Source organism: Ursus arctos, unplaced genomic scaffold, assembly GCF_023065955.2.
Source record: "Ursus arctos isolate Adak ecotype North America unplaced genomic scaffold, UrsArc2.0 scaffold_2, whole genome shotgun sequence".
Taxonomy (NCBI): Eukaryota; Metazoa; Chordata; class Mammalia; order Carnivora; family Ursidae; genus Ursus; species Ursus arctos.
Window position 1 is genome coordinate 22,057,426 of NW_026622874.1, and position 26,587 is coordinate 22,084,012.

General features: G+C 35.3%; 1 protein-coding gene across 2 annotated transcripts in view; it reads left to right on the plus strand.

Moving 5' to 3' along the window:
* Positions 1–26,587, plus strand: part of EDEM3 (ER degradation enhancing alpha-mannosidase like protein 3) — a 66,759-nt gene that overhangs the window by 12,247 nt on the left and 27,925 nt on the right. For both annotated transcript variants that reach the window (XM_026509215.4, XM_026509216.4), the window contains exons 3-9: positions 5,984–6,084; positions 6,789–6,828; positions 12,342–12,454; positions 13,649–13,802; positions 19,345–19,479; positions 21,789–21,894; positions 26,484–26,581. In XM_026509215.4, coding sequence (XP_026365000.1) covers positions 5,984–6,084; positions 6,789–6,828; positions 12,342–12,454; positions 13,649–13,802; positions 19,345–19,479; positions 21,789–21,894; positions 26,484–26,581 — 747 coding nt within the window. The remainder of the gene's footprint in view (positions 1–5,983; positions 6,085–6,788; positions 6,829–12,341; positions 12,455–13,648; positions 13,803–19,344; positions 19,480–21,788; positions 21,895–26,483; positions 26,582–26,587) is intronic.

Sequence of the window (26,587 nt, forward strand, 5' to 3'; positions counted from 1 at the left end):
AATATCACACTGTCTTAAGTTTGATATTAAGTTGTGAAATCAGGCAATGTAAGTCTTTCAGTGTTGTTCTTTTCAAAATTGTTTTGGATATTCTGGGTTCTTTGCATTTTTTTTTTTTAAGATTTTATTTGAGAGAGAGCGCGCGTGCGCGGGGGGGAGGGGTGTGCACACATGCGCATATGTGCGGGGGAGGGGCATAGGAAGAGGGGGAGGGGAGAGGGAGAAGCAGACTCTCCACTGAGCAGGGAGCCTGACACGGGGTTCCATTCCAGAACCCTGAGATCATGACCTGAGGCAAAGGTAGACGCTTAACCTACTGAGCCACCCATGTGACCTGGTTATTTGCATTTCTGTGTAAATTTTAGAATCATAGTGTCAGTTTCTACCAGAAATAGGAGTCTACTCTGTTTTGTTTTATGCATTTGCTCTTGCTTTTAGCTAGGCACATGTTCTACTTAATATGCATAGGACTCTTTTTATCACCTGAGTTTTATTTCTCAGTAATAATTACTAAATGTGTTTTGTAGTTCTGAGTCATAGCAGTATGAATTACTTATCCCTTGTTCTGGCAATACATTGTGAAGAGAAAATATTACTGTACCTCAGATAGGATATTTGAAGTGTAATATGGCTGTTTATTTGCCACGTAGGCATTGCTCTGGATTTATGCAAACCAACTGTAGTTCACTTTGTGGTTAAACCAAAGAAAAAGCTGTGGTTTTGTTTTTATCCTTAATCTTGAAGTAGCAGAGCATAAAACATTTTTACACCTTGTTCGAAGCTCCCTTATTTGATTCTGTTTGTAAGCGCTATTAATATTTTTATTATCTAGATAAGCCTTGGGTTTGAGTTTCATATTTAATTTCAGACAGAGGTGTTTGTGCATGGGTATGTTTTTGCAAAGCCCTAGGAATAGTATAAAGTGTTCTAAGCGGTGGTGGTTTAGATAGTAAGGAACTCTTTACAATCAAATTAACATTTGAGGGGCGCCTGGGTGGCTCAGTCCTTAAGCGTCTGCCTTCGGCTCAGGGCGTGATCCTGGAGTCCTGGGATCGAGCCCCGCATCGGGCTCCTCTGCTGGGAGCCTGCTTCTTCCTCTCCCACTCCCCTTGCTTGTGTTTCCTCTCTCGCTGGCTGTCTCTCTGTCAAATAAATAAATAAAATCTTTAAAAAAAGAATTAACATTTGAACAATATCTTACAAAGTTTCAAAATACATCAGCAAGTTGAAAAAATATCACTTTTTTTGAATTACTTTTAAGCGTTGTTTAGATGTGTTAAATATGAAACTTAAGCAATAAAAAATAGAATGCATTCTGGGAAATCACAGTTCTATTGGAATTAACACTGAAAAAGAAGTTAGGAACTTAAAATGTTAAGACATGAAAAAATTATTAGGAATTTATGCTAAAAATTGTATGTAATATTAAAATTATAGTATGTTCAATTCAGAATTTGGTAGCTGCATGTGGATTCTAATTATAGCACAAACAGTTGTCTGGAATCCTTTCCTCAGGAAATGAATCATTGTGGAGCACTGAACTTTTTAAATATCTGAAGGGTTGCAGTCTTCAGTGCTTTCTGTATTCTTTAGCCTACTTTATTATTACTATTTTTTGGTCTTTTCTTTTCTGTTTGACCATGTTAGTGTTCCTGTCCTCTATTCTATTTTGCTGCTGCTAATGTACTGTGGGTTTGGCATATAGATAATTGAGTTTAGTGAGAGGCAGTCGGATAGAGCTGGGCATGGAATTGGGAGTATTTCTGCTGAACTTCAAGAATTAAGAATCATAGGAATATACAGGTATAGGAGGTACAAGTCATTCAAGGTATGAAGGATCGGACTAGTCTTAGAAACTTTGCGGTAGTGATACTCAGTGAATGCAAGGAGGTTGTGGGATAGTATCCTCAAATTTCTGAAGGAAAGAAAGTATGTCTCAAGCATTTTATAAACATTCATTTTATTTTTCAAGTGTAAGACAAGAGACATCTAACCCAGGGATACCAGAGAAATAACAATACTGATGACACTCTTTTAAAACCAAGAAACAAAAACGTATCTGAGGACAAGTCCAGGCAACCAACAGCTGAATCAAAATAAAAAGTCAGGAATGGAGAAGCCATTAGAAAAATGGTGTGTGTCAACTCTACTTGAGTAAAATTCTAATACTAGCAACTGTGGGAACTAGGGTTACATACCAGAATACAAATGTTACAGACTTTTTAAAATCTTTGTCAAAACCTTAAAAATTCTCTTCCCGATGGTTATAAATGTACACAGAAGATTTTAAAATAGCAAAACTAATATTCAAAATATTAGAGTCTTTGAAAATCAAAGTGTTACTTCTTTGCAAAAATTCATTAAGATCAAAGAGTTTTGCCTCCCTTGCCTTCATCTCATTGTGTGACCTAAGACAGCAGCGTGCGTCTTTTCTAAGCATTGACGAATTGTCCTCTTCCTTTCAAAGTTTGGATCAGCTGAAAAAATTGTACCCTTTTCCCTCTGTATCCTGAGATACTTCAGGGAATTCCTTTAATGGGAAGTGTTTTGCAGGTATCATTTCCTTTGTGACATCTTCACCCTTTACGTCGCAACCTCTTTCTTCATCTGTGTGGATAATTAGGCCCTCATTCAGTTCGTATAGCTGCACGTCTGCAGTCTCCCGAGGGTCAGTGTTAGCAGCAGTCCCTGCCACCTGTCCTATAGGCTGTTTATGTTCGGTTCGAATTGCACTTTCAGTGTCCTCATTTTTCATTTCTTCGCTGAACTTTCATCCTTGTTGGCTAATTTCCTGTTTTGATTATCCATCCTTGTAAATTGTCACACTGTCATGTGTGGTTATCACTGGCTGACAAGGAGACAACCACACGCTTGTTGTGTATGAACTAAAAATTAGACACACGGTGATCAAACCACTGACAGACTTTGAAAGAAGTGATGTGATTGATCACTGATCATGATGAGCTGTCGGTTATTTATGTAGTGACTTCTGGATTGAAGAACTGGCACAGAAGTTTGTATTTTATGTACTTACTTGCAGTTAACACGCAGTAGTAACTGAAATTTGAGACGTGTTGTTGAGGGTTTATTTAACTTGATTGTAGAAACTTGTATACAGCAAAACCAGGCTGAGTGAAGACTGTCTATAATAACATAATTGATAAAAATCTTAAGTGGAGTGGGGGACAATGTGAGTGTATTAATCTTATTACTCTTGACAGGGAGTCAGTGAATATTGTCTGAAGTTGAAATATATAAGCACAGTGATTCTAATCTCTAAGTGTTTCTCATAATCATATAATTAATTTAGAGGACTCTTTTAGGGACTCTCCCCTAGTGAAGAAAATACAAAGTTCAGCAGGTCTTTCTTGTTTCTGCCCTTTTCTGTTAAGACCTATAGCCAGTAGGTGGGGATGTTCCAGTCTAGTTTCACTGAAGCCAACTATCCAACTTAAGGAACCTATTTCTCTGGCTTATGGCCATGTATGCAAGACCAGTAGCATCAACTCTCATACCCTTTGGGCATTAATGTAATTCCCCTGAAGTCTGTCTTTACTTCTGATGCCCGTGTCGTGGCCACTGCAGCTTCATCTTCTGTACTCCATTATTCACTCTTGGTACTTGAGAATTTTTTTTTTTGTTCTTAAGCTCAGCTATGTTTTTAAAATAATTTAACACTGATAAATCATTTCTCTGTGTTTGTAATGAATAGGAGGGAAGATCTTTGCATGTGTTTCATTATTATCTGGATTAGAAATACTCTGTCATGGTCATTCTTTAAAAAAAAAAAAAAGAATTCCAGGGGCCCCTGGGTGGCTCAGTCAGTTAAGCGTCCAGCTCTTGGTTTCACTCAGGTCATGATCTCAGGGTGGTGAGGTTGAGCCCTGCAGGAGCCTGGCAGAGGGCTCTGTGCTTAGTAGGAAGTCTGCTTCCCCTCTCCCTCTGCCCCTCCCCCAACATGTGTGCACGTGCGCTCTCTCTCACAAATAAATAAATCTTTAAAAGAAAATTCCACACAAAATAGTAACCCAAACTATAAAATTTCTATTGATAACTATTAAGAAATTTGTGAGACCTGTAGAAGGAAACCAAATTTATAAAAGAAGATCTGAATTAATGCTGTGATACAGTGCATTCCAAGGTGGGAAAACTCAAGTTGGTAATGAAGTCAATTCTCCCCAAAGTAGGCTCTTCCAATTAAAATTTCAGTGGAATTTTAAAGAAAATTTTAAGTTATCCAGAGGGGTAAATTTGAAAAAGTAGTTAAGAAAATCTTGAAGAAAAATAATTGGGGGGGAGTAAGTTGCTGTACGAAGCAGCAAGGTATGGTGCAAAGATACAACAATTAAGATAATGGTTTGGAGCAGGAAATAGGTCTCAAGGGCAGTTGGAGTAGGAGCTAAGTCTGTCAAGCAGATCGGTCTGTAGAACAAAGTTGAGGCTGCAGAAACGTAGACAATTTTGAACTAATAAAGCTGCATTTCAAGCAATTAGGGAGAGGATGGGTTTAAAAAGTGGCATTTAGAAAATTGGCCGTTTTGAGGGGCAAACACAGTTACATCCCTATTTTACATCATAAAGAAAATTAGATTCCAGAGGGAGTGAATCTCTAGACATAAAAAACCATAGCAGTGCTATTTTCAGAGGCTCAAGATAGCCTTCTTAACCATGCCTGAAATCTAGAAACTATAAGGAAGAGACTGATAGGCTTAACTACGTATTTATTTATTATTTTTTTATAATAATATTTTTTATTAGACTGATAGGCTTAACTACATATTTAAAGCTTAAAGTAAAAAGCACCAAAACAAAGTTAAAAGATAAACAAAAGACAGGAGAAATATATTTACTATATATAACATAATGTATAGTGTCTTGCCCAATAAGACAATAGAAAATGGACAAAACATATAAACAGACATTTCAAAAAAAAAAGCAATGATTAATACAAAAAGATGTTTATCCTCATTAATAATAAAACCTGAGATGCCATTTTTTATTCAGAAGATTGGCAAAATATAAATCATTGGTCATCTCCTCTGTTAGAGTATGGTAGGGAGGTAAGTTAGTGTCCTCAGTTTGATGGCTATCAGAAATTAAATAGCCATACCTTCGACCCATTGGGTCTATTTCTAGGGATTTAATCTATAAAAATATAAGCGTATGTGTTAAAGATATATGCATATAGGTGTTCGTTGTAGCATTGTTTATAGAGTGAAAAATTGAGTTCAATCTACATGTTTCTCAGTAGAGGAATAAATAAATTTTAGTGTATCCATACTTTGAAATACTGTGAGGAACAGGTACCATGAAGGATCATGGGCTCTAGAGTCAGCTTGCCAGGCTTAAATTCTGGATTCATCATTTCCTAGTTGCATGTCTGGGCTTAATTCTGTGACCTTACTTCTCTGGCCTCAGTTTTCTCATCTGTAAAATAGATGATTGAATCTGTTTCAGAGGTGTGATAATTTAATGAAAACTGTATAGAACAGTGCTTAGAACATATTAGCTAATATTAAATGATCACTTTGTAGTTAAAAAATACATTTATAAAATTCTAGCATGGAAAAACCCCACTGTGACTTAAGTAAACAAATTTTAGAGCAATGTGTGCATATGGCATGAGCACCTGTTTGTAGATAAAATGTAAATTATGTATGTGCCTGTATTTTAATGTATGTGGATAAATTTGGAAGCATAAATGCCAATCTTCACAGTAGTTACTTTAAGGAATGAGATTTGGTGGAGCTGAAACAGATTATCAGATTTTTAAAGAACTATTTTTTAGTATTTTTTTTTTCTTAAGCATGTATTATATTTATAACTAAATTGTTAAAAGAAGATCCCATAGACTAAGAATAGTAGAACTTCTGACCAACTTTTATCTTACTTTTTAAAAAAATATCTGCAAGAAGGTTGTGTCCTCTATTGATGTTTGCTTTCTTTTATTTTCCTCAGTGACTCACTATAGTTTTCCTTGCAGGAACATGCTTACCCAGCTGATGAACTCATGCCTTTAACCTGTAGAGGTCGTGTTAGAGGCCAGGAGCCAAGTCGGGGTGATGTTGATGATGCCTTGGGAAAGTGAGTATTAACACGTGGATGGTGTGGCATCTCAGGGTTCCGAAGTCGTTGCAGCTTACAGTTGTATTTCTGGGGATTGGTTAAATTTCAAGGACTGCTTTAAGTATTAACATTAAACTCTTTTATTTTCTTATGTTATCTTTTATAAAAAGTCAGTTTTCCTCCTAGATCAGTGAAAAGTTAAATTGCTAAGATGAGTATAACTTTTGAAATGTATATAAAGTCATTGACACATTATAAAGTGTTGATAGTTTAATATTTGTTTTTTATTTTTATTTTTTAAAGATTTTATTTATTAGAGAGAGAGTACAAGCAGGGGGTGAGGGGGCAGAGGGAGAGGGAGAAGCAGACTCCCTGCTGAATAGGAAGCCTAGTGTAGGGCTTGATCCCAGGATCCTGGCATCATGACCTGAGCTGACTGAGCCACCCAGGCACGTTGATGGTTTAAAATTTTTATTTGCTTTAAAAAAGAGTTAATATTTCTATTCATTTTGAAAGATATGTAGGTACACTAAGTATTAAATGTAATGTTAAGCCTTTTCAGGTCCCTTCAGTGCTTTATAGGTTACATTGTATTATAGATGCATGAAAGTACTAGCTAATAGAAACTCCAGTTAATAAGGCTTAGATACATCTGCTTATACAATCATGGATAAAATATTCAGAATTCTAATGGCTTGTATCTCATTATACTTGTTTCTTAGATTTTCCCTGACACTGATTGATTCTTTGGACACTCTTGTGGTAGGTTTGATTCCTCTCGAATTTACTTCTTTTATAAATTTCATAATTTGCACACTCAGAATATTATGAATATAATCATTACGTAAGTCTGAAGTAGAAGTTTTCAGAATTTAAGGTGTTCTGAGCTTTGCTTCTAAATAGCTCTTTCACACTATTGAGTTGATTATGTTATATGAATATCAAGTGAAAGTGTGCAGAAATCATGGAAATACTGAAATAATTTATAGGTATGTTAGCTTATGTGATGGCACTTTTAATCAGGAAGGTTGTTTCCCCATTATACAAGGAGGTTGAAGCTATTGGAAGAAATTAATTCCAGAAAATACCACGGATATTCTTGTTCCAGAATGGTATGCCACAATGATACTGAAATTGTTAAACTAGAATTCTTATGTTCATTAAAAAAATTTTTTCCCACCGGTGATTTTTAGCGCCAAGTGATCACTTCATGGCAATCCTTTTCTATCTCATAGGATACACAATCATTTTAATTAATTCTGGTTGGGGATGGTTTGTAATGCTAAAGGAAAAAGATTGGGTTCCAGATGTCATTATTTCTAAATACAGTGTCTAATTTTCTACTTTGAGGTCACTTACAATAAAAAGTAGGCTTGTTTCAGGATTTTCCTTAAGACCTAATTCTCAACTTTGAGTAAATGTCTGGAGGACTGATTAATATTTTAAAAAACAAAACAAAAAAATCTTTGGGGAGCAGGAATTTCTCAGAACCAAGCTTTTCTTCCCAATATTGTTTCTACATCTTTTTTCACTGGGCATTTTCTTTTTCTTTTCCTTTCTTTTCCTGTTCCCTTGGCCTCCTTTTCTCTTCCCTTCTCTTCCCTCCTTCCTTCTGTACCAGCACCTTAGGAGGATTGCCTGGGAAGTTTTATAAACTATCCCCTTCTCCCAAGTTACTCTGATATAATTATTCTGGAGTGGGGCTGGGCATTATTAATTATGCCTCTAAAGCTTCTCTTTGTTTATAAAATGCAGCCTTGGTTGAGAAGACCTTTTTGTTCTGAAGACTGCAGTTGTTTACAACTTTTACAGTTGGGTCAGGGTTTCAAAAGTTGTGACTGTTTTTCAGAGATTAAAGGAATGTGGGAACTATATTATCATGACTATGAGAATAAGAGAATATTTGTATGCCTTATTTTTGGTTTAGTGGTCCTACGTGTTCTGTTATAATAGGGCTTCCTCTATAAATAAAAGACAGAGGTAAACAGAATATCCTGGGAGGCACAAATTGCCACCCTGGGAGAAGCTAAGTGGTGTACTTGTAACTGTAGCTGGGTTATACTCTCAGGTCTACCTTGACATGGAGGAGTAAGTGAGGAGCAGTAGCTGTGTGTTAGGAAAGACCACAGGTGAACTTCTCTGTTTCTCATTCTGTCAGCTTGGCTTTATCCTTCCATATAGCAAATTCCCCATCATCTCTCTGTAAGTTGATTTTCTTGAACATGGATCTCAGATATCATATGCTTTAAAAAATCTTATCAGAAATGAAAGAAAAAAGGTAGTTTCAGGCCGTGTCACTTTCCTAAATTTAGAAATCTGTTGGCTTCTAATTGAGTAGCCATTAATTATTACAAAGCTTCTATCCTTCAGGTTATACCAATTATGTACTTTGGCATTGTTTCGCAAAATATGATCCCAGGACCAGCAGCAGCAGCAGTACCTGACAACTTGTTAGAAATGCAAAATTCTAGAACCTCATCCCAGACATACTAAATCAGGCAGTCTGGGAGTGAGGCCCAGCAGTCTGTTTTTTGCAGCTTCCAGATGATTCTGATGTGTGCTAACTTTTGAGAACTACTGTATAATGATGCAGTGCTTTTTAAACTTCAGTGTACTACAAGTCACCTAGGGATCTGGCTAAAATGTAGATTCTGATCCAATAGACTGAAGGTAGGGTCCAGGATTCTGCGTTTCTAATAAGCTGCCACTTGGTGGTGCTGCTCTTGCTGGTTAGCAGACCATACTCTCCATAATGTGTGGTAAACTTGAGTTCTGGCTCCTTGTGGCAGGTAGAAATGAGAAGTGATCACACAGTACTAATATGTGTGACCTTGGTCAACTTATTTAACTTCTCTGGGCTCCTGTTTTCACCTCAGAAGGGCCTAGACAAGGTATCTAAGTTTCCTATTAACTATAAGGTATGATTTCTTATTGATCTTTGGTTCAGATTCAGATAAGTAACTCCTATTTTTTAAGTTACCCTCAAGAAGAGTTAAGAAAGATTGATAAAGTCTTACATTTAAAAAATGATACTTCATAAACTCTTTAAATTTTAGTCTCTTCAAGTAGGAATAACCTAAGTAACTTATTACATATCATCGTGAACTTTGAAACATAAAAATTCACTTTGAATTTTTATTATTATTTTAAACAATTTCTTTTCAATTTAAACAAAAGAATTAGTTTAGAAATTTTTCCCCTACATTTAAAAGGAATTGTTTTGGTACATTTTATTAATACACTTATTAATATTTCTAATATACTTCGCCTTTACTTTGTGATTATTTTTTGTTTTGTGATTTATTTATTTGAAAATATTAATAGAACATAATATGTGTGACAGTACATACAATTCTATTTTTGTTTTGGTTTTACCATAATATGTTAAGTAGATTTCTATTATCATAGTTAGATCTTTAAATTTAATCTGTTCCTAATTCTAGCCATCTAGTTTTTATTGATGTAATGAAGCCAAGAACTAAATTTAAATTTATCTTTATATTCTACATTATCATGAGATCTGTATAAAGAAAGATATTGAAACAAATTAAAGATGATGAGGGAAAGGAGGAGACCTGAATTCATCTTTGTTATCAGCTAGGAACTTAAAAAGCTCATTAAGTAATAGAGCAGTTGGAATGAATTTTCTAACTAATTATGGACAGAGAACTCTTTCCACTTCTATTCTTCTTTGAAACAAATAACATTGGTATAATTGTTGGGAGTAATTCTCAGGAGGTAGACCTAGGAAGAAGAATAAGATTAACAAAATGATACTTACAAGTGTATGTGTAGGTGAGTGGGGAGTAGCACAGTTATGTTTCATTCTAAAAGTGATTCAGGGCTCTATGCATCTGCACTTGTTGCTTGCAGAATTTACATGGATTTAGAGATTGATAAGGAAAAGCAGTCAGTTTAAAGGCAGGCTTGATAGTATATTTTACTCAGGACTTAGCCTAAATTTTACTTTTACTTGAATTTTAGTCAGATATTCTTATGGAATGTTTTATACTTAAATTAGAATTTTTAATGAGAGAAATCAAGTGAAAAAGCACTATAAAATATTATCAAACAAAAAGATTAAACAATCAAGTAAAGGAGAACTATTTTTAATGGATCTGGTGTCTAAATAACATGTAATTGTGTAGCAGTTACTGAAAGAGTCTATCACAACCACTAACTCAGGAAATGAACAGGTAGGGCCTGGCACCCTGCCTCAGCCAGCTGCTCCCTCCTGGGGAATGCTGAGGGAGCTGGACAAATCAGAAGCATAGCTCCTGGCTGGGTGTGCCAACACTGTTGTTGAACAGACTCAGATAAACTTGGGGCAAGAAAAGCCAATAACTCAAGAGAGGAAGGTTTGGAAAAGAGAAGGGGACAGATTTATTTCGGGTGCTGGCAGCTAGAGGAGCTGGCAGGCACAGGCCTTAACAACCGACCTCTCCGCAGATAAGGTGGACACCTAGAGTTTTATTAGGAGAGGTTGGGGGGTGGGGGTACATGCAAGAGAGCAGGCAGAGAGCACGTGATCATGGGCAGGGGGGCTCGGTTGGTGGGCAGGGAAGGGAACATGTAGGGTGTGGTCTTCTAGGCATTCCATTGATATCAGGGCTTTTCTGGTCTGGCAGTTGGAATGTTTGGGTCACTGCAAAATGTGTTGTCAGTGACTCACGAAAGTGTGATAAGCAATAAGCACAATGGGTTGTAGCTAGAGCGTGAGTCAAATGATCTTGTCTATTTCTGGTTTTAAATCTGGGGGTCAGTAGTTGAGCAGGAGAGCTCTCTGACACAGCATTGATTTTGACTGAAAAATCAAAGCAACTATGTAATGCATTGGCTCCTTCATGAAACTGATCTCAAGAATCCACAGAATTCTTAACCTAGTCAGGATTCTAGACCCTCATGGTAATAATAATAATAATAATAATAATAATAATAATGATGATGATGATGTTACGGAATACAGGTGAGGTTCAGTGGGGTGGAGTCCGGAGCCGACGACCAAGAAAGAATTCTTGAGGCATCTTTGGTGCAAAATTGGTGGTTTATTAAAGCATGGGGACAGGACCCGTGGGCAGAAAGAGCTGCTGCACCAGGGTTGTGAGGGGTGGCTGATTATATACCATGGGGTTGGGGGAGGTAAGAAAAAAGGGAGGTTGAGGAAATACTTTCACATGTTAAAGAAGACTCACAAGATACCAGAGGCCTTGCCATTGTCAAGTTAAGGTTGTTTACCGCTCTAGTAAGGCATTAACATGAAGATAGTTGGGCACTTCCTGGAGGCTGCAGATTATAAGGGCATTTAATTGTATCTACATTCCCTTCCGGAAGCTAGGTTATTGATAGAAATGCTTCGTTCTTGTAAACTGCTAAAGACATTTGTAAAACTGAGGGAGACTTAAGTCTTGCAGGATTGTGGTATCTATAGGTTAACTATTTCTTTGTCCTTTAGGGCAGCCAGGAGTGCCTGAGGAATGTCACATACATCCCATGGCGGGGGTGGGGTGGTGGTGTCAGTTTCTGCTTTGTCCTCAGCTTGCCTTCTATTCCTCATCAATAATAGTAATGATATTAAGCACTTATTAAGTCAGGCACTCTACTGAAAATACTTTATATATATTACCTCATTTAAGAAAACAAACCTATAAGAGTAGATACTTCTTTTTTTATTAATGAGAGAAGAGGCTCAGAGATGGAAGTCACTTGACCGAGATTACACAGGTAGTGAATGAAAGAACTAGAGTTCAAAACGAGCTTGCTCTTGATTACAACATTATAATCCTCCTCGGTTAGGGGTCTTGGCGGCCACGGGTGAAGATGGCAGGTGGTGTGTGGTTTAGGATCAGTCATTCTCTGAAGGATGTGCTCTCTTTTGAGAGTGAGCAACCTTTAAAATGATGGTTGGTGAATAGGATGATTTTTGTGTTGTTTTGACTTGGAAACCAAATCCTGTTAGAGCTCATCTCATGTAGCTCTCTGGGTCGTGGGTTATATGTTAAGAAACCAGTTAACAGTTCTGATGATGATTGTTTTTTAAAGTCTCAATGATTTCCTTATATCTAAAAAAGAAATATATAAAGATTCCTTATAATGTAGGCATTTACTTTTGGGGGATTTTAGATACCACGTTTTTGTCATTGGCTTACGGGAAACATTTTGTATGTGTCACTTTTTAGAGTTTTAATGTATTAACTTGCTTTTAGGAGTTCATTCTAACACTATTTCTCTTTGACTTGGTAGAAAAGAACTTTATTTTCATAATTTTCTTCTCCTAGGTATTAAATAAAACTAAAGAATTTGAAGATGCGGTGAGAAAAGTTTTAAGAGATGTTAATTTAGATAATGATGTAGTTGTATCAGTCTTTGAAACAAACATCAGAGTTCTTGGGTGAGTATGTAAGACACTGAAGCTATAATTTTAATAACAGAAAAGCCTAGGGTATACTGTTTATTTCTTGATGGTAATAAAGCAAGATATTTCTTACGTTTAAAAGATAAAAGTTGGGGTATTATGAAACGGAGGCTGTGGGATGACCTTGCATTGTATCAGGCACAGACAGCAGCTGACTTTGGAAATAGTTGCACACTCAAATCAAAAGTAATCTCTGTGTGTTGTTAAAAAAGGATTAGAGGTTGAACATTCGCATATTAGCCATATCTCAGGTTTTTCCTCTAGTTTACATAGTTTGCTAATCTTAGCCAGCACCTGTTCAGGCCAAATGAAATTACATGTATAATACTACCTCTCAACTAAACATTTTGAAGTGCTATCAGAACATTTAAAAATACTGAATTACAGGATTTATTAATTCAAGTTTCAACATTATTAAATTTTTATATTTAATGGTTACTTTTATGTTGTTGTAACACATTTCCTTTTGTCAGACAGGTAAAGTGAATCTTTTTCAGTTCAGGCAATATTTATTGTAGCTTTTCACAGAGTTTCTTTTTTTTTTTTTTTTTTTTTTTTTTAAAGATTTTATTTATTTATTCGACAGAGATAGAGACAGCCAGCGAGAGAGGGAACACAAGCAGGGGGAGTGGGAGAGGAAGAAGCAGGCTCATAGCAGAGGAGCCTGATGTGGGGCTCGATCCCAGAACACCGGGGTCACGCCCTGAGCTGAAGGCAGACGCTTAACGGCTGTGCCACCCAGGCGCCCCTTCACAGAGTTTCTTAATCTATTATATTTAATACAGAGTTGAAGAGGTTTATTTAATTTATACTGTAAGAGTTAAAGATTGCATGATGATATCATTAATTTAAAAGTTGTTAGAATCAAATGTCAGGTTTGTTAAAATAAGTGATTTCTAAGATACTCTTTTTTTTTTTAAGGCTCTTTAAGAAATTTTAAGGTGTTTCAGAATGCTGAACACTTTACAGCAGATAGAACATCTAAAACTTTTTTTACTGTCTGTGTTTTGCTATAAAATGAGTAGCCAGAGTTAGGTTAAAAAAAAAAAAAGTTCTTCTAAGATCTTTCCTTATGTGTGCTAAATTGTTGGTAACAAGATACCCACATCTTTTTAGATAGTGTTTAAGTATCTGTAAGAAGTGGATAATGTTTCATCTCTGTGATTGTAGGGGTCTTTTGGGTGGACACTCATTGGCAATCATGCTGAAAGAAAAAGGAGAGTACATGCAGTGGTACAATGATGAACTTCTCCAAATGGCAAAGCAGTTGGGTTACAAACTTTTACCAGCTTTCAATACTACCAGTGGCCTTCCGTATCCAAGAGTAAGTAATTCTGAAAAATACAGCAGTTTTAATGTACTTCCTTTGCTGTCTTACAAACATGAGGTTTTGTAATTGGAGCCATTGTTCATCACCTGCTTGAGGCTGAAGAAAAATACTTCATAGTATTTTTCTTCTATAAAACTATATAAAACATTATATAAAACTATATAAAACTATATAAAACATTTATATTGATATTTCAGTTTTGCATTTGAGTGGTATGAGAGTTTAGATTCGTTTAAGGCTTTTATGTGTCACCGCGTAACAGATTAGATTATGCTGCAGAAGGAAGAAACAGACGCCAGACTAGAATTTGGGCACAGAATTATTTGTGCACAAGATACGCTTGAAACAGTGAGAGTGGGTGTTGGCTTTCCAGTAGAGAGGATTTGGAGAGAACACAGGACAGAGGGGAATGAGGAGGAAGCAGAGTGTTGGAAAAGAGAGTGTTCAGAGACTCAGGAAGAGAACCACAGGGTAGTAGCAGAAACTCAGGAAGAGAACCACAGGGTAGTAGCTATGGTGTGATGAAATCTTAGAGCTTCAAAAGGAGGTGGTTTTAGAAAACAATAGAATTAGATGCAAACAGATCCTTAAAGTATGTAATGTGGGAGAATAAAAGGGAGGGAAGGGTTCAAACTAGGTGAAAACACAGGACCATTCATTTTGAGATTCCTGGTGTTGTTAAAGAGAGGTGGCAGCCGAGTCTGTTGAGGGAGTTCTGTTTTGCCCCCAAGAAAATGTTATATTTAAAGCAAAAAGAAAGAAGCCATTGACTATGGGAAGAACTTTCTATGTTGATTTATTAATTTTTAAAAATATTTTATTTATTTGAGAGAGAGAGAGCAAGAGATTGAAAGCATGAGTGGAGTGAGGGGCAGAGGGAGAAGCAGACTCTCCACAGAGCAGGGGGCAGGGCTTGATCGCAGGACAGGACTCCGGGATCATGACCTGAGCCCAAGGCAGATGCTTACAACTGAGCCCCAGGTGCCCCTGATTTATTTCTTTATTAATGCTGTTGCTTTCTCCCTCTTGTCCAAGTTAGACACCTCAGCCATTACTAAGTTCTGATAATTTTTTTCTTACTGCTGGTAAGTTAGCTGAAGCCAGTGTAATTCCTAAACTATTGTAAATACCTATCTTACTCTTTTCTCTCTGGTTTATTCTTTATGATGTTGTGGGATATCAGTGAGGTGAGGTTCAGTGGGGTGGAGTCCGGAGTTGACGACCAAGAAAGAATTCTTGAGGCGTCTTTGGTGCAAAATGGTGGTTTATTAAAGCCCCGCGGACAGGACCCGTGGGCAGAAAGAGCTGCTGCCCGGGGTTGCGAGGGGTGGCTGATTATATACTCTGGGGCTGGGGGAGGTAAGGAAAAAGGGAGGTTTCAAAAGGATTTTCATATGTTAAAGAAGACATTGTCAAGTTAAGGTGGTTTTTCCCTCTAGCAGGGCATTAACATGAAGATAGTTGAGAACTTCCTAGAGGAACATCACGTAGCCCACCCAGGAGTGAGGGGGTGGGGGAGGTTGCAGGGTGTAGGCTTATGCTCTGTCTTCAGCTAGCCTTCTGCTCCCTCATCATTTAGAGACTTAAAAATTAATCTTACTAAAACAATTTTTATCAAATTACACTCAGAAGTTCTACTGACTCTCTATTGTACAGAGTATCTCTTAACTTTCAGAATTCATTATGGTTTGGCAATAGACTTTCTGACCTCTCAGCACCTCACACCCCAATGAAATGCGTGTTCCAGTTCAGCCAAAGAATCCGTTAGTGTCCCCCAAACAGCGAAGGTGTGTTTTTCTTTCTTTCTTTCTTTCTTTTTTTTTTTTTTTTCCATTTCCATGCTGTTAGGCCTATCATCTCCATTACCTGGCATAACTTTTCTCCCAGTATAAATCAAGTAAGACTCACTTTCACCATCAAGAAACCTTTGACTGGAGAGCCAGCATAATTTAGAGCAGTGCTTTTCAAACTGGAGGTCATAGCGTATTACTTTACCCACCAGTTTAGTGGATTGTGACCTGTGCTTTTTTTTTGTTTTGTGAAACAGCGTATTTATTAAATTTCTTATTTAAATTTCTCGCTCTTGATAGTTTGACTAGCTCTTCTGTGAACATCTTTATACAGATCTTTTTACTTCTTCCATAGGATAAATTACTAGGAGAGGAAATGGTAAGTCATAGAAATAGGGAATGTTTTTTAAGGCTTTGGGTACTTATTGCCCAGTTGTTCTCCAGAAAGGTTCTATTTATAATAGTATATGTGTTGTTGTACTGTTGCCAACAGTGTGTATTGTTATTTTACCAGTTGAATGAGAAAAAAATTGTTTTAATGTGAATTTCTTTGCTTTTTAGTGTGGTTAAACTTGTTTGTTGATCTTTTTATTTTCTTAGCATATTAAAATTAAAAACAAAGCTATTTTAAATAACCTAGATGTTTATTTAATTGAATTTACTTTTAGTAAATACTTTTAGTTTTTGTTGTAAATGGAGGTGCTAAATTTTGGGGAATCTGGCATTTCTTCACTTTTGTCGTCACATGAGAAACAGGAGAGGAATTAAAACAGTAGCTACTAAGAGTATTATAGTAAAATACTATAGTAAAATAAGAAAATAATACATTTTCTTATACTCTTAAGTATCAAGAAAATTTTTTAAATTGCTTTTTACAAGAGGACTACAGATAGAAACTAAATGTCTTCCTATCCTGTCTTCTTCACACTTACGAGGTTTTACTAAGTCTCTCTTAGATATGCATACATAATTGATAGTACTGCATTAATGCTTTCAACTCAAGAATTTGCTGAACAGAAATGATATTTTAGTGGTTAATGGTCATGTGTTACATCTACATATAAACCCTAGAGGTAGTTCACACTTTGTGATGCCATTTTCTCAAAGTTAATTAAAAGCACCGTGCCAGTTTTTCATTTAAGACCTCATTTCCAAGGTCAGGTAGATGATTATATCCATAAAACATAGGGTTAATGGGAATTCCATTTTGATTTTGTACACATTTTAGGGGTCTTTTGGGTATAGCAAATATATGATGTAGATAAATTTAGTGTAGGTAATTTAAACTTCTACCTTTCAGTTAAAAAAGAACCACTTTGTGATTCCCAGGAACATAGGACCAGGAGGAAGAAACCAGGTTCCAAATTCCTTCTAAGTTCAAAACCTTTATTATGCTTTTAACCCTTTTTGTCTGAAGCCTTTCAAGTAAAGGGCAATAAGCTCTTTGTTTTTAACTTCTACATGACTAGACAGATGCCCCTACCAGTGCCCTTTCTACACTGGTCCTCTGAGATCTAGTCAGGACAACTGCAGCTTATCTAACCAGCCTCTCGAGCAAAAGTCAATAAGAGGATTAACATAAGCAAAAAAGACGTTCAACCCCTTTTCCTTGTCTTATAGAAATGGTAGTGCCCCCTGGAGGTTTGCACTTGGGGATTGTTTAATAATGCAGATCTTCAGCATATGAGATGGAAATGATATGATACTATATATAGTTGTATTAAGAAATAGTCCTTTTACATTATTTAGTAGTGACCATCGTGGGTCAGTAAAGACTATAATGCAGTATACGACCATCTTAAATATTTTTAATGTACAGAACTTCAGTGAGTCAAAGTATTTCCTTTGTTTTTTTTGTTAAAAGATACTAAAAATGGGATATAAATGCTTTCTGTCTTGCCTTTGCTTTTTCATGACTACTTCCCTGGACTTTGCCATTGTTAGCTCTCAGTTATTCCCAGTCCAGTGATATTTTTATCAAATATCAGTGATGCTTCTTCTGATTTTTAGGTCTTAGCGTTTGTTGTTAGTTCCATTTGTTTGGCATTTATTTATGACTTTCCATTATTAGTTACCGTCTCCATTTATATATATCTGTCGTATTTGCTCTGTCTTGCTTTTAAGCTCCCCAAGGACAAGGATCTTTTCATTTACTTTGTATCTTAACATAATATTCCCTACATAGTAGATAACTATTGATCAGTTGATTGTAATAATTAATAGAACTAACCAGAAAATATTTTTCACTATTGACTGTTAATACAAATATTTATGAAAATTATTATACTTTACCTTAGTGCAGTTGATGTAAATGTTTTATTATTGAGGATGTCTTCATTTTAAAGTTTATTCTTTTTTTTTTTTTAAGATTTTATTCATTTGAGAGAGAGAGAGAGAGCACATATTGGTGGGGGGGCGGGGGGGGCAGAGGGAGAAGGAGAAGCAGACACCCCGCTGAGCAGGGAGCCTAACACAGGGCTCAATCCCAGGACTCTGAGATCATGACCTGCACCGGAGTCAGTTGCTTAACTGACTGAGCCACTTAAAGTTTATTCTTAACATCAATTTTAATTCTGTTGGTAGAGATATAGGTAACATAAGAGGGCAAGGGATGGTTTCCATTCTGGTTTTTGGTGCAGAACTACCTAAAGCCATTTATTCTTTCAGAATTATAGATGGTAGAGATAATTATGAATTTGAGTGGGGATAGAGAGATGCTTCTAGGCTAATAGGACATGGAACATGATGCCTCAAGTGACATTTTGGAAAGTGAGGTAAATGGCCAACATAACAATCCACTCCTTGTGTCTCACCTACATTTCACTTTTGTTATTTGTTTATTGGTAATGAGTGGGTATTATCCCTGTCTCCTTGTTTAGATACTCCTAGAGTGTTGATTGGACCCTGTTAAGGTAATAGGCATACCCAGCAATTGATTTCGGCGGATAAGTTGAAATAGGAATTTATTTGAACTTCTTATAGAGTCTGAGTAATAACTGATCTGGAAACATGATTTGTAGTTGATGTTTTTGTTTATTGTTATGAGAAATCCTCGGTATATGCTTGCTTCTTTGTTATTTATTTGGACTGCAGAAGACCATTCGAATTTTAATCAGTTTCTGATCAGTTCGGTTCTGGTTAATCTAAGTTTATAATGTAGTATAATTTGGCTGTCTTTGAATTATAAGAAAAAAATACTCCTTCGAAAAAATTTTCTTTGTGTTGTTTGATACCCTGTCAGCAAGGCAATATAGTCTATATTTCAAAACTTTTAAAACCTGTAAACAAAATTTTAATCTCCTTTTAAATATACACCATAACTTAATCACTTTTTTTGCTGTGAAGGACTAATATAGTACTGGTTTTTCGTAAATTCTCACATAAATCTAATTTCTTTTAGAGCTAGTCTAGTTTCCTGTTCTTGTACTAACTAGTTCAAACTGTCCAGAGAATAAAATTGTTATAGGAGGTATTTTCTCTGTGTAATTCTCATATGGGTACTGAATTTTGGTCTAATTGAGGAAGGAAATAAATGAAAACTATTTACCCCATGAATATTATATGTGTAGAATGTCCTTCTTGAGATGTTAAATTGGATAGTCACAAAGATCATCAAATTTCAGTGTTTAGATATTTTGTGAATTATTTCCATGATTTGATGAAAAATCTTGATTGAAAAATAATCTCTTATCCAGAAGCCATTTTCTCTCCATAGTTGCTAATGATGCTCTTCTGATTTTATTTAGATTAATTTAAAGTTTGGTATTAGAAAGCCGGAAGCGCGGACAGGAACTGAGACAGATACCTGTACAGCTTGTGCAGGTACCTTGATCCTTGAGTTTGCTGCTTTAAGTCGATTCACAGGAGCAACAATATTTGAGGTTTGCTTTTCATAGTCTTTGATCTCTTGGGTGTTGGGCATAACTAACTTTATATCTTTTTTTCATTGCTCAAGTATGAGGATTATCAATTGGATGATTACTGTCATTTTAGTGAACTTTTGTCTAGATTCCACATATGGTTTTTGTCAAAAACCTAGAAGTCATTGTGAGATATAGGTTAATACAACTTTGCATTTGTTCACAAACTGTACATTTTTAGGTTTATTCTTAGGAGATTTCTAGCCTTTTATAGGAATTTGATATCACAAATGTCTTATATGAAAAACTGTCTTTTCTGTTATACTTCTAGATGGTCTATTGCATTTCTGAAAACTTCACGAAATAGTGAAATTTTTGCCCTTCTCTTGATAGAGAGTCATATCTGTAAGTTTGTTTACCCCAAGGTTAATGTTATTTCTTATCCAAAAGACTTAATATTCCCCAAGTAATTTGGTGTAGACTAGCTATATTTCACACTTTTAATTTTATCTATGTTTAAGCATGTCATTGTGTGCAATAATATCACAAAACACCCTCTTTTTCAAACATATGACTTAGGAAAACTTTAAAAATTCAGCAAATGGCACACATAAAGCAAGCAGAAGTAGGGACCACATACTAGCATTAAAGACTTTTCTCTGAGTGTTAGTAAAACAAGTCAAGTGGTCTTTGTGCGTCTGTATGTTCAGAGTGTCAAGGACAGATTTATCACGTTTGGTTTAATTTTTATTCTGTACTTTGCTGACATATTTTCCTTTCATTGAAAAGTATAGTCACTTTTGCACTGTTTAATTGAACTACAAACTCTGAGATACTGATGCATTTATAGGTTAGGAAAGTGAGACTCAAAGAGGATACGATGCACAGCTATGGGTGAATGAGTAGAATTGGAATTAGAATCCGTGCCTTTCTAAATTCAAAGCCCATGCTCTTTCCACTGGTGTATTTTGTACTTACGAGTGAATCTATTTGAAAATTATGATCTTTTTAACTTCATGAATATACAGTAATTTATTGTGAGAGAAGCAGCCTGATGCAGTTGACAGCATCGATCCAATATAGGGTTGGCAAACAACAGCCTTGGGGCCAGATCTAGCCACTGCCTATTTTTGTGAATAAAGTTTTATTGAAACGCAGCCATGCTTATTTATTTATTTGCGACTATGACTGCATCTGTACTAAAGTGACAAGAGTCGAGTAATTGTGACAGTGACTGTATAGACCCATAATGCCTAAAATACTTATTATCTGGCAAAAAAAGTTTGCTGACTTTTGGTCTAATATATAAAGAGACGTGAGGAATTCTCATACTAGTTGTTCTATAATTCAGTTTTAAACTTTGGTTAAATCTTTGCTTTCACTGGGCCTGTTTTCTTAGCTGTAAGATAGGAACAGGGAAATCTTTATGAAACTTTCTGGCTCTGAAATTATAGCATTTAATTAAAGCCATAGTCTGCTTTGTTTTAAAAAATCAGCATAAATAAGTTGAATCAAGAGCTAAGACTATTTTATACTCTGTTCTTAAATCTGCAAAGTGGCAAATTGGTTTAATTTTTTTTCTTCTGTAGAAGTACTTCTCCAGTGCTAAATAGATTCATGTTCTGAAATTAAGTTTAACTTAGAAACTCTCCTGTACATGTCTTATGCTTCTATATTTTATAACATCTTTTTATCGAAAGCTAAGAATTTGTTAAAAAATTACTTTAGTGGCCAATGGATAAAAATAAGTGAAAAAAAAAAGAAAAACGTGTCATAAAGTTATGTTGTTATTGTCAAATGAATACTGGTGAATTTATTTACTCTTCACTAACAAAGTTGCATGCTATGTAAAAAGTGGGCTCTTGAAATGCCTGTGTTTCAGAGATGACATATCAACTTTGGAATTCTCTTCTAATTCTCTAAATAAGAGCATGCAAGGAGATTTTCACTTTGTATTTAAATGATAGAAATTACTTTAACAAGCTCATTTAATTATGGCAGCAGTTAATATAATTTAAGAATACATGTATGTGAATGTGAACTTGCACTAGAAGTATTAGATGAACGTGATGGTCTCAAAGTGAGATCCCTGCCACTAAATAGTATTTTTAGACTCATTCTTTTTACCTAGGCTTGATTGGCTGAAAAAGAGTCAAGATTTGACTTGTAAGGAAATTTAATTTAATGTATATATGTATTTTAATGATTATCATAGGAATTTTATATAATCCTTAAAATATTCTGTGAGCCTTTGACTTTTGTTTCTTTGTTTCCTGTTTGCCAGAGATGTGCAGTTCTTCAAGTACGTTTTTCTTTTTTTTTAATTATAGGAATATGCAAGAAAAGCTCTTGATTTTCTCTGGGAAAAAAGACAGCGAAGTAGTAATTTAGTGGGTGTGACTATAAATATTCATACTGGAGATTGGGTAAGAAAAGGTATGTAAGTTGGGCTTTTTTTTTTTTTTTTTCATGATAGTTGGGCTTTTTAAATCAAGCCTTCATATCTTCAGAATGGTTGGAAAATAAAGGATTTTCATTTGTTAAAATAATCTTTGAGACAGTATAAAGCATAGTTTTTTACCAGATTGCTGGAATTTTAATTTAACCTGATTTTCTTCTTTGGGACCGGATAACAGTACACTTATTCTAGATAGACTTACTGTTTTACTTTATACCTTAATGGGTATTGCATCGTAGATACAGGATATAGATGAAACACTAGAACTAGTTTCATTGAGAACTAGAGAATCAGAATACCTCGATCATCTCACATTAAGTGGAAATCTATTTAATAATGTTATCACTAGATGATATTGAAGTGAATTGTAATCATGAGATAAATGTTACATGAACAAACAAGATATAGAATTATATAAAGAATATAATTTTATCTTATAAGACACCCCTATAGTGCATAGATGAATGGAAATATAGTAGAATATTTATTCTTAGTAAGATTATCTTATTTATTGTTTGTTTAGTATTATGTAAGATTTTTCCAAATTTTATCTAAATGGTCCCTGAAACTAATCTGAATTCTGGCTTCAGAATTCTGCCATTTCTTTCCTTTTTTTTTAAACCTGCTTGGAACTCAGGTGCAAATTAATTAGAGTTAATTTTAAATTAATCATAATCCTTGGTTTTTAACACATTCATCATTGGTCCATGCATGGCCCATTTTACTTAGTCATTTTTTTTTCAAGATTTTATTTGTCAGAGAGAGAGAGAGCGCGCACGAGCAGGGGGAGGGGGAAAGGGAGAAGCAGGCTCCCCGCTGAGCAAGGAGCCTGACATGGGAATCATGACCTGAGCCAAAGGCAGATGCTTAACTGACTGAGCCACCCAGGTGTCCCTTATTTTTAATAATGTAGTAAGGACCCACAACTGGACTATTACATGACAACATACACTTTGCATATTATCCTTGACTCTTCCTGCCTCTGCAATCCCATACCTCTGCCTTCTCTAACTGAAATAGTCAACATTCTTATTTTCTACTGATCATTTGCTTTTAATAAAGTTTTATTGCATCTGTATGTATTCTTAAAAAGTATATTTTTTGTTTTGTTTTAAACCTTATAAAATCATACCACATCATGCACACTTTTGAGACTTTTTTCACTTAATATATTGCATATTGTTGCATGAAGGTGTAGTTCTTTTTTTTTTTTTTTTTTTTAGACTGCTGTATAGTATTTTATTGGATGAATGAACCATAATCTGGGCATTTAGATTGTTTCCTGGATTTTACTATTGTGAATGGTAGTGCCATGAATATTTGTATGTTTCTCCTGTTATATATGTATAAGAGTTTTTCTTGGCTACGTGTGGAGGAGTGGAATTTTTAGATCATAGGATAAGTTAATGTCCAACTTCAGGAGATAATGTCACAATTGTTTTCAAAACTGTTTTCCAAAGTTGTTTCACCACTTCCACTAGCAAAATATAAGAGATCCCATGGACCAACATCCTCTCCATTGAGTAATGTCAGACTCAAAAGATTTTGCCCATGAAATAGATATACAAATGACTTCCCGTTGTAGTTTGATTTGTATTTCTTTGATCACTGATGATGTTGAACACTTCTTCATATTTATTGGTCATATAGGTTTCCCTTTTTTTGATATTGATGTTCTTGTATTTTGTCCATTTTCTATCCAGTTAGTTGTACTTCAAAAAATACTGTTGATACCTATATGATACTTAACGATTTATGTGATAACTATCCATTAAAATTTATTGACGTTTCCTTTTTGGCCCAGAATGTGGCCAGTTTTTTTTTTTTTTTTCCCCTTTTCCCAGAGAAATAGAGTGCGCATGCATGCCCACAGGGTGGGGGGAGGAGCAAAGAGAGAGGGGAAGGGAGAGAGTGAATCTTAAGAAGCCTTCATGTTCAGTGCAGAACCCAGTGTAGGGCTTGATTTTAGGACCCTGAGATCATGACCTGAGCCAAAACCAAGAGTCAGGTGCCTAACTAACTGAGCCACCCAGGTGCCACAATCATGGCTGGTTTTTGTGAACATTTTGCATGTTTTTTAAAAAGTGTATATTTTCTCATTGTTGGGTATAGATTTCTATGTATGTCAATTTGCTCAGTCAACATTCAGATCTTTGCTGATTTTCTGTTTGCTTGACCTACCAAGAATTAAGAAAGGTAGATAAAATTTCTTACAGTGATAGTGGATTTCCTAATATCTCCCTGTAGTTGTTTTGCTTTATATATATATTTTTGGGTGCATTAGTCTGTTTTATTGGGTGCATTCATTTAAGATAGCTTTCTCTTCTTAGTTGAGAGAAATATTTTTGTATGTTTTGTTTTAAACATACAAATGATTTAAAATATTTCATCATTATGCAGTGATCATCTCTAATAATGTTCTTTGTCTTACAGTCTGTTTAATCTGATAGTAATACAGCTACATCAGCATTATTTTGCTTAATTGCCTGATAAGTTTTTTCCTGTCCTTTTACTTTCAGTCTTTGCAGGTGCTCATGCTCTAAGTGTAACTCTTATAAAATTTATAGATTTTTTTAAAAAGCCAATTTGTCAGTCTTTGTCTTTTAATTGGTGATTTCAGTCCATTTACATTTACTTGTATTTTTAATATATTTGGACTTATACTATCTTAATTGTAATTTCAGTGTGTTCCGTTTTCCTGTTTTCTCTTTAATCCTTTTGTTATTAAATGAAACCTATAGTTACCTCCTAGTAAGACATGAACTTTAGTATGTTCTCCTATCTCTGTCTCCCATAGCCCCAACCTCCACCCCCCGTTTTGTTAATATTACATAGTTATTTAGTTCTTATTCACTATAAATATGTTCTTTCTTCTTTTGGTCTTAGTACAGCCCTCCTTCTCTTTCTTTAAAGGTAACAAACTGTCAAGGTATTTGTTCACTTGAACCTTGTATATTGCTTGCAGTATCTGTTAGATTTGTCGCCCTTCTTACTTAAGTATTTATCCCCGTTTTCAGTAACTTTTAATAGTTTCTGAGGCCTTTTATGCCTAGCAGTTTTATTATGCTTTCGTATTTGAGTGACAGTTCGGCTGTATATAATTTTCTGTTTAAGTTCTTTTCCTTCAAGTCTTTGAATATACAATTCTATTGTCTTCTTACATTGTATGAAAAAATCTGATATGATTCGATTTTTATGCCCTTATGTGTGTGATCTGCTCTTCCTCTATGGAGACTAAGAATATCAAAAGCAAAGAGAAATTTCTAAAAATGTAACTGTAATTTTGGGTGTAGAATTTTCTTTAGCTCTCCTTTTGATATTCTGTGGGTCCTTTCTATTTAAAATCTTTGTTTTTAATTGATGAAAACTGGTCTTATTTTTTAGATATTCTTTTCATTTTTATTAATCTCTCTTTTTGCAGTTCTTGCTATCCTAAATCACTTCTGTTTCTGTCCTCCATATATTTTACCTTTATATTTTCTTTCTTTTTTTTTTCCCTGCTTTTTTTTCTTCTGGAAGAGTGCTACATGTGATCTTCCAGTTTGCTGTTCTGTTCCTCAGCTGTATCCTTTATGCTATATATCCCATCTGTTTTGTTATTTTAACTGCTAATTTTTTAGTCCGTATATTTCCGCCTGATTAAAAAATTTTTCTTCATGGGATGCCTGACTGGCTCAGTTGGTAGAGTATGTGTTCAATCCCCATGTAGGGTATAGAGCTTCTTAAAGGTTTTTTTTTTTCTTCTTATTTTATATTGTTAATATCTTCCCTATCTTTAGTATGTCTATTAGGCTAATTGTGCCTGTTCTCAGGAGTAATCTGGAGGATACCTGGAGCACCGACCTGAGTTGTAGCAAGTGTAGGAGGAAATGTGTCGTAAGATAGTGGTTGGGTAGAAGCAAGTGCAAAGCTCTAGCAGTATCCCTCCTGTTTGATTCTTTCTTAGCCATGTCGGTCTGCCTTCTGCTCCAGGCCAAAGCCACCCCCTCCCCGACCTGCCCTGCCCTGCCCATGCTGCCAGGTTTCTTACAGTTTTCTTATTTTCCTTCTGTGGTCCTCAGTGATGATCTTGGAGGAAAAAGATAACAACCATGTTAGTTGCAGCAATTAAAATTGGCATCTCCAAACAGCAGCAGTCTTGATATCATATCTACTCTAACTTTAAAGATTGATATCTTACTGATAAAGGGTCTAAATGTTTTAAAAAATGCATTCTGGTCCTCTCTAGTGTTTCCTTTTTTGAGTTCCTCACTGAGAAAATGAACTTTGAGAAACTTCTTAAAACTAGTATCTCCTGCTTTTAAATAAGACTAATGTAACCCAATTTTGCAAAGTAAGATTCTTTTTTTGTAAATATACTAACCATTATCAGCAAGGAACCATTGTTAGGTTGGGTTGGAACCATTGTTAAAGTAGGGTTAATTCTATAAATGTTGAGGTTTTCCTTTAAACAGTTTTATGTTTAGACTAATGTTTCATTCTTAGTGTACTAATACCTGCATTTGTACCCTGTCAAGAGTTTTTAAGACTTGTTTAATAGTCACGTTTATATGTATTTTTTCCATAGATAGTGGAGTTGGAGCAGGGATTGATTCATATTATGAATATCTATTGAAAGCCTATGTCTTGCTTGGAGATGACAGTTTTCTGGAAAGATTTAATACAGTAAGT